Source organism: Salarias fasciatus, chromosome 13, assembly GCF_902148845.1.
Source record: "Salarias fasciatus chromosome 13, fSalaFa1.1, whole genome shotgun sequence".
NCBI lineage: Eukaryota > Metazoa > Chordata > Actinopteri > Blenniiformes > Blenniidae > Salarias > Salarias fasciatus.
In genome coordinates, this window is record NC_043757.1 from 16,549,909 (window position 1) to 16,558,501 (window position 8,593).

The window sequence follows — 8,593 nt, forward strand, 5'->3', positions numbered from 1 at the left end:
GTTTAAGGCAGGTTAATATTTAACACTGGAGCAGTGATAAGATGAGGCTGATCAGCCTCTCTGAGAGACGTCTGGGAGTTTCCAGTGAGTCTGGGACAGGCGGAAACACGTGAAGCACGCAGTGAAACCGATGGCGCTGAACTGAAATCAGTCACACAGACTCCGTCACGCTTGAAGTGAAACTATTAATACACCGATCAGAAGCCGTCGCCTTACATTGAAGAGGCTCGGAGCCGTCACACACATCGAGAGGTCATAAAAAAAAACATAACTTTTCAAATGCATCAAGCTCCAGTTTTTTTTTTTTTCTTTCCCCTCCCCAGAATACAAATGAAGCAAAAGAGGCACGGCAGAAATGTGCCACTGTGCTGCAAATTGAAGCGGCGCTGTGAAAGGCACTCGGAGCATTCGGCACCGTTTGAAGGCGACTGTCACTGAACACTGAAATACGTCTCTGAATTTCTTAGGACCACAACATGCAGCGTCTTGAGTGAACTTTGCTGAAGTCTCTCAAGTCCTGTAAAGAATAAACGGCTAATGATGATTTCAAGAAACGGGACACAGAATACTGACTGGTGGGATACTAAAGTGCAGGAGCCAGAGAAGAGAGAGCCTATCATCTCTAACAGCATTACCCTCGTCGGGTCCATGAAGAAGGACGTACGAGGAATGCAGCAGGAGGGCTGCCTTGGTCATATGTCCTACACACTTAAGTCCTAACAGAATTACAGAGCAAACCGAATTAAAAGTCGCACTGTGAGTCACTCTTACTGATTACTCTGTTAGGAATGTCTTGTGAGTCGAGCTGAAAGGACAAGACGGAGCCGAGGAGGAGAGGAAAAAAGAAGCAAAAAGCCAGGCAGGCCGACCGCTTTTACTTTTGGTTTACAGTGGGAGCGAGGAGGAGGTAAATAAAACCAGATTAGTATCCAGTGCTGCGCTGATTCACTGTATTCAAATGTGAAAGTAAAAGTTAGAGAGAGATGAACCAACTTCCTCCTCCTCATCCAAAAACATACCTCACTTAAAGCAAACATTCAAACACAAAGGCCAGTGTGTCTGGAAACACACAACAAAGTGAACACTGCATGAACACACTCCAGCAAATGAAAGGCAGCTCAATTAGAAAAGGCAGCATTAAGGCCACAGACCGTGTCCGAGCGCTTGTGTTAACACAATATATTCATACTTTTGATCATATGTTGGTATTGTTAAGGAACAAGCACGTTCACATGCAATTAAGGCCTAAAGGATAAATAAGATCACATATACACTATTTACACAGTAAGACCTAAAACCACCTTCAGTATTTACACTAGTAGGATCCTCAGTAGTCATTTCATTATCATTAGTAGTCATAACACAACTAAGAATTCCAGTGGCATGACAATTAGCTGCATCGCACTGGAAACACTGATGTCATTCTGTTTTATGATGATTGTCGGAGAAGACTTTGGTCAGATAAGAGAAAATTTGGCTCATGGTTATAAAACTCAGACCTGGTTTGCAGGTAGAGCCACCCCGGCTGTTTGTATGTTTGTGTGTGTGTGCTGCTCGGGGGTTTGTGTGAGAGCAGCGGTGCTGCTGCACGGAGCCGGGTCCGCGGCGTGTTCTGAAGCGGCGCCGCGCTGATCCAGCGGCTGGCGCGGGAGGGCCGGAGGAGGGAACGAGGGCGACTGCAGGATGTCGACGTAGCGCTGGCTCGGTTTGGTCTCCCTCTGGAGGACTTTCCTGAGCAGGGGCTTCAGCAGGCCGACGGTCAGCTGGCTGCTGTGTGAGTCAGAGAACGGAGCGGGAGGCGAAGGGTCTCCACAGGAGGAGGAGGAGGAGGAGGAGGAGGAGGAGGAGGTGGGAGAGGGCAGGTTTTTCAGCACCAGGTTGAGGATGGTGGTGACGGTGAAGTCCTCCGGGCAAAGGTCCCACAGCAGGTTGAGGTAGGGGTCCAGGTCTCTGTGCTGAGCCACCTCACACAGCAGGGTTGTGAAGATCTCCTTGTTGAGCAGCGGGCTCTGTTTACAGAACTTGTGGGCCACCCGGGTGGCTCGTTCCCACTGCCGCTTGCTCATGAGTATCCTCAGCGCCTGCAGGACGGCGTTGGGCCGCCCGCTGACCAGCAGCAGCTCCACCTCCAAGTCCTGCTGCTGCTCTCTGTCCGGGTTCAAGCTGGACAAGGTGCAAAGCGCTCGCTTGTAGAGCGGCACGTTGCTCTCCACGCGTTCCCCTCCCCGTCCGCTGGAAAAGCTCCATGAAGATGTGGCCAGGCTCAGGCCCAGGCCTGCCGAGCCCTGCTGCTGCTGGGCCAGTTCCAGGAATCCCGGAAGCCAGGTTGGCTGGAAGCGAAAAACCGACTGGCAGAGGAGCTCGAACACCGGCAGGGCAGCTGAGGGAGTGTGGCCCGAGGGTTTGGTCTTACAGTTGGAGATGTGATCACTTTTAAAGCTGTGATTGTGTTTCGGGCCGCCATTTGTGAAGGCCGAGGGGCTGGAGGCAGTACTGAGGACGGTCTTCCATAAGTCTGGGGGGGCATTGCTGCTCAGACGGCCATCTCCGTTGGAATGCAGCTGGAGAGCAGCCTGTGTTGCGCTCCACGCTTCGGAGGGGAACAGGCTGAAGATGGAGTTGAGGTAGAGCAGAGCGCCTTTATCCAGCTCAGAGGAAGACAGAAGCCTTTCCACTTCTTTCTCTACCAGGTTCTCACACATCACCTCCACCTCTTTGTCACTCCCCCTCAGTAATCTCCCCTTCATCTCCTCCAGAGAAACAAGAACTTTGAGTTCAGGCTCCAGGGAGAGCATGAGCTTCTCTTGCCCCAAAATAAATCCCGCTTCACCGTTCCGGGGCAGTTCTCCTCCTCTCTGCCTCAGCCGTGTGTTGAGGTAGCCCCTCAGGATGGAGGCTAAAGAGATGGGCGCCTGGAACCGGCCTCCCTTCTTCAGTGTTTCCACTGTGAGCTGTGTGCTGCTCAGACTCCGCTGCTGGTAGTAAGCACAAGCCTCTTCAAAGACGGCCTCTACCAGCAGGGCTCCAGGGTGAACGCCTTCGGCTGCACCGAGACCAGACGCTCTCATCTTTGGGCTGAAGTCTTTAAAGTCCGTCTCCTTGTTGACTAAAACATAAAGTCCAGTTTCTGAGAGCAGGTAAGGCATCCACTTTTCAGCTTGGTTTGGATATAACAATCCTTCTCTCTTCAACGCCGTCTTTTCCAGCTCCCTGCCACAGTTCAAGTCTATTATATGCAGATTTTGTCCCGTCAGAAAAGCCAACATGTCCCCATACAAACACAGGCTGGTGTGAGCTCCATATTTCACCAAATAATTGTCGTCCAGTTTGTATATGTGTCGCAAAATCCCATCTTTCTGCAGCAGACAGAGCCAGCCTGTGCTGAGGAAGAGGAGCAGGCCTCCGCAGGCTGTCGGAGCAAAGCTGTAGATCTCAGGAGGATCCAGAGCTGATAAATATCCTAAACAATCCGTCACCAGCTTCTTGAAGTCAGACTCTTTGGCTGAAAACCTTTTCAGGGGTGTGTTTTTACACGTGGAGCTGACTGTGAAGGAGTCTTGGCGAGAGGACCAGGAGAGGAAGAACTTGGAGATGCTCGACAGCGGCTTCGCTTTCAAGTCAGGCAGAAGGTGGACATATTCACCGGAGGCGATGACAGTGAATTTGGGGTTGTTGTGGAGGGCGATCTTCACCCCACCCAGGATGACAGCCCCCTCCTCCACCTCAAAATCACGTCTGCAAATACAGTATGTCAGCTTGTTCCTGGTGGAGCTCTCTGAGGGCGGCCGCTCCTCACACCAGATGATCAGATTACTGCAAACACAAACAGACACCACTCTGGCTCGGGGGCTGTTGCATAAATCTGATGATTGCAGGAGATGCCAGCCAGCTTTACACTCCTGGAATTTCCAAAACTCGGCTTTTCCATTCTCAAACACCACTGCGACGACAGCAGCCCCCCTGCTGTTGTTGTTATTGTTGTTGTTGTTGTTATGATAGTCCAGGTACAAAACGTCCACCACAGGCACTGACCCTGCCAGCCGCAGCTCCAGCCTCTTCTGCTGCTGAGCCAGATGTGTTCTTTCATACTTGTCAAAAGTCACAAGACCGACATCAGGCTTGCGGAGGATGATATGGATGTGCCTTGCTTTCGGGCTCAGGCGAACGTTCCCCAGGCTGTCCGTCACGTTCAGGACGTCAGTCAGCTCCTCATGTCCAGAATAGTCCCCGAAATCTGACAGTCGCTCCAACACCAACCCCGCCATAGTTCAGCGTTTCGAGCAGCTGAACCTAATCGGTCGGCCGCATTAAAAAGAGGCTGCTAGCCGGGGTAGCGCTGCAGTCTGACCTGGAGGCTCCGGAGAGGCTAGCCGAGCGGCGGCATCCCGTCGGGTCCGGAGGGACACTTCATCCACGTCCTCGCCGCTGAACTCATGATGGCGGCTCCCGGCGAGGCGCGACTGACACGAGAAGAACAAATAGAAACGAGCAGGGTTAGTTTGGGTAACTCGAGAAAGACTCAGTAGTCATTCCGATGCTAAGCTAAGACTGCGAGAACATCACGGGATTGAGAGCTTCCGGATACCAAGTGTGTTTTACATAAAAGGGCGGGGCTTAGCGGTCCAAAGATCGTGAAGAGAGGATAAGAAGAAGATGGGTTACTCCTCTTGCAGGAGACACGGACAACAGCAGATGCACATCTCGTGTTCTTTGCACTGTCAACAAAAACATAAAACAACATGAATTCTACAATTACAAGTAATGAAACGTTGTAAAACTTTTATTTTTACTCATGTTTGCTTTTGATATTCTCTCATTATTGACTATGTGAATGTAATTTGCAATACAGCACTTTTCTGACGACTTTCTTACCACAACAGTACATGTGACCAATGCTTCACAATATAGTCTGTGTTCTCTGTAAATTTGTTAACTGTTCAATTGTACTCCTTGTTGCTTTTATGGAAATTATCATCCATTAAAAACTGTGTGCCACTTTTGTACAAGAGCACAGTATTTGTAAAATGGATATTCCCTCAATGTGAAACAGTGCAACCTAACAGTATTTCAAGCTCACATGAAATTCATGTGACTTCATATGTTACTGGGTTGCTTCACAGCTGTTTCTTGCAACGATTAGCCATCAATTTGTCAAGCATACTTATTCTTGGTGGAAAATTGACTTAACTCTGTATTGACGTACAGCTTTAGGTATTCTCCGTGTATCCATGGTGATTCTTGAAATATACACATATATTGATCTGAGAGGCTTTCAAATGTTGCTCACCAGCTGACCCCAATTGCTGACCTTCTAAACTTGGAGCAAACGCCTCACAAAAAGCCAGCTTAGATAGCAATTATTTATTTTGTTACTAGAGGATGATTCAAAGGAAGAGCAGAAAGAGGTTTTGCGATGAACCGTTGCATGGAAACTGCTCGGATGTCACAATATTTGGTTTGAAGATTATTCTCCTGATAAGCACAAATGAGGAAGTTTCCTTTTTCGCACTGAAAAGGTTTTCAAAACAAACTCACTTAGTGTAACTATGGAAACCACAATTACCTCCTGTAATCTGAAAGAAAGACTGTACTGATGGTTTAAATATTATAACAGAGAAACTGTTCCAGAACATTCTTGTTGGTTTTGGTGAGAGACTGTGAGGGGCGGCTTGTTGATGACAACCTCTGCGGAGCTGAGACTAACCTGAGACTCTGACTCACTGTGATCAGCTCCTGAAGACGGACTCATCCCACTTCACAGCACAGATGTGACCGCAGGAAAATTTAAGACGCGATATTGGCCAGGCTCTTTCTTGTCTGCAAACAGCCCGGTGCGGTATCTCAACAGCCAACTGCCACAGCACACAGGTTATAAAATATCTTGTTTTGTTTTGTTTTTTTTATTGAAAATAATGTTTATTACGATGGGAGTGGAAACCACAGCGGTGACTCATGGTGAAAGAGAATTTGGTGCCTGCTCAGAACGCGAGCTTCATTACTCCAACAAACTTTGACGACAACTTTCAGCCCACACTGTGAGACTGTACTGGCAAATAACAGTGCACAGACGTTTAGATTCATAGTACTGACACTGAAATCAGTCATTTGGCAGCAGCACACACTAGTCATGCAAATCTAGATAAAAAAAAAAAAATTGATTGGGCATGTTGGCCTGGTCTTGGCAGCATTGTGGAAATGATTCTGAGATTGAATTTACTAATGCATTCAAGGAACCAGCACAAACCACTGAGAGTTAGACTGAAAGCTCTCTTAGTTTATCTGTATTTGTTTTTACTTGCATCAACATCCACATGGATCTAATCCCAGTTTACAGTGAGTGAATCACAGGGTACACACAAACACCCACACACACGAACTGGGGATATTCCCATTGTGCAGCCTGGCATAGATAACCCAGATTATATTTGAAAACAACATTCTAAACATCTTTTATTTCTTTTTTTTTTTCTACAGGCAAGCTTTGAATCTCACCATTGTAACAAAATGAAGACTTGAGGAATCAAGCATTGTCAGGTTTATCTGTGTTGCGTTGTATTAAATGGATAAGCAGGAAAGCTTGTGATACCAATAATCTAATGAAATAATGGAAAAGTCCCACCCTTTCTAAATTAGTGGCACATGTCTTTGCTGATGCACAAATTACGTACATTTTCCAATCTGTATGCCTTCTTTGTCCTTCCTATATTTCTAGTAAATGCATCTTGTTCTTATGTCATGTATGTAAGTTTGTTTAGCATCCAGGAGGAGGCAGTATTGATCCTCCCACGCTGCACGTGGATGATTGGAGAGCTCAGTGTGGGAAGTAATGATTTCAGATTTCTGAAAAGTGCTCGCTATGGCGGGGTTAAATATGAATGATGCTTTTTCCTTGTTATTGTCAGCATTTTTCATTCCCCCCTTTTACCCCGGGTACAGAAATGCATCCAGGCCTGCTCCAAAGCACTTCAGACAACTTTTCAATTAATGTCACATGCCTTTCAGAGCCAGAATCACGGGATCCACGTCTTCTCTCGCCCACATTCGGCTAAACTCGTCCATTAAGTCTGATGACTTTCATTGTTTTAGTTGCACTTCGCAGCAGCCGGAGCCGTCTCGTGAAATCCGGGGTCAAGCTGCGTCGGTGGCTGTGTGGGTTCACCGGCAGCCGAGGGGCCTTGAGTAGTTTTTGACGGATGACATAACCGTTTTCATTCACTTTCTCCGCCTACGCTCTGCCCTGCTGAGGGATCCAAAGTAATGATATTTTGGTCGTACGAGCAGCATCGTTTGCCCTTTCTCAGATTTAGAGGTTGTTTATCTGCTTTCCTGTTGCTGAGTGAAAGAACAAAGTTTCAAGTATCAAGTAGGAGGAAGAGTGTGAAAAGTCGTTTTTGTGACCTAACCAGATGAGCAGTGATATTTCTTGTTTTGGATGCTCTTTTAAAGCTTCTGCCATTCTCGCCTCCGGTTCTTATTTAATTATTGGTTGCCTCTTCAGACATAAAGTCCTTTCACAGAGGCAGATTATCTATTCAGTGTTTTGTGCGGCCGTGTATTTGTATGTCATTCTGTGTCTCTATGTCATTGTTGGTAAAGTATATAGATGCTTTGTGTTATTCAAACAGTGGATTCAAGCCTCATTGCCTGCAGACAGGCTTGCTTGGGATAGAAAAAAGACTTCCATTAGAGAGCATGTTTAGTCTGTTGGGCCTGTAGACAGCAAGATAAAGTGCTTGTCTGGAGACTAGAGGGGGCTTGGTGCAGCGGAGATTTCCTTTTTTGAGTTATAGGGCGCAGAAAAGAGACCCAGTAGCTGCCTTTATTTCTCCTGCTCGGGGGTTGAGAAGACGCGTATTGACTGTGAGCTTTGCGTCCCTTCAGGACAGAATTATTTTAATTTTAGCACAATTTACAAGAAAAAAGCTGCCAATGTTTGTATCGGTGTGCCTTTGTGTTTGGAAAGTAAGACATCTCTCAGTGTGTTTGGACTTTGAGTGAGATGCTGCTTCCCCGTGTCTGTGTGTCAGATGAACGCTGCTGCTGCCTGTCAGCCTCATGTCTCCGGTGAGAACAGGCACATATTACTGTCAGTTTACACTCCCGTTCAAAACGCTGTCATGAGTGCAGCCTCGACTTCTCTGCCTCCTTCTCTCTATATCCTCTCTGCATCCTTAAATCCAATCACTGAAGAATTTTGTTATGAGTTTCAAAGATCTTTCATTATCTTCCTTTAAGTTTAAATGCATGTGTGTACAGCTGTCTCTCTGTATTTGTTCTGCGATGGCAACTGTCCAAGGTTCTGATTTTGTTCATCGTCAGCTGGAAATTGCTACAAGTTGGACAAATTGCTAGAAAATGAATGGACAGGCTTGAAGTGGATGAACATGATTGGTGCTCAGTTGTATCTTTAAAACTTGATTTAAATTTCTGAATTTATATATTTTTCATAGCAACAATTTTCCCTTGCTTTGCTCAAAATATCTTCTTTTGCTCAATACTGGATACAGTCCTGAAACTTCAGCCTCTAGTGGGATGATCTGAGTTTCTATTCATCTGTGTCTCGGATATCTGAAGGGAAAGATTCATAATTACT

At 46.7% G+C, this 8,593-nt stretch overlaps 1 protein-coding gene across 1 annotated transcript; it reads right to left on the reverse strand.

Moving 5' to 3' along the window:
- Positions 1-315: 315 nt before the first annotated feature.
- On the reverse strand, positions 316-4,568 carry hps6 (HPS6 biogenesis of lysosomal organelles complex 2 subunit 3). Its single transcript, XM_030107202.1, has one exon. It carries the CDS (start codon positions 4,263-4,265, stop codon positions 1,494-1,496), a length of 2,772 nt encoding a protein of 923 aa, XP_029963062.1. The 5' UTR covers positions 4,266-4,568; the 3' UTR covers positions 316-1,493.
- Positions 4,569-8,593: the final 4,025 nt, after the last annotated feature.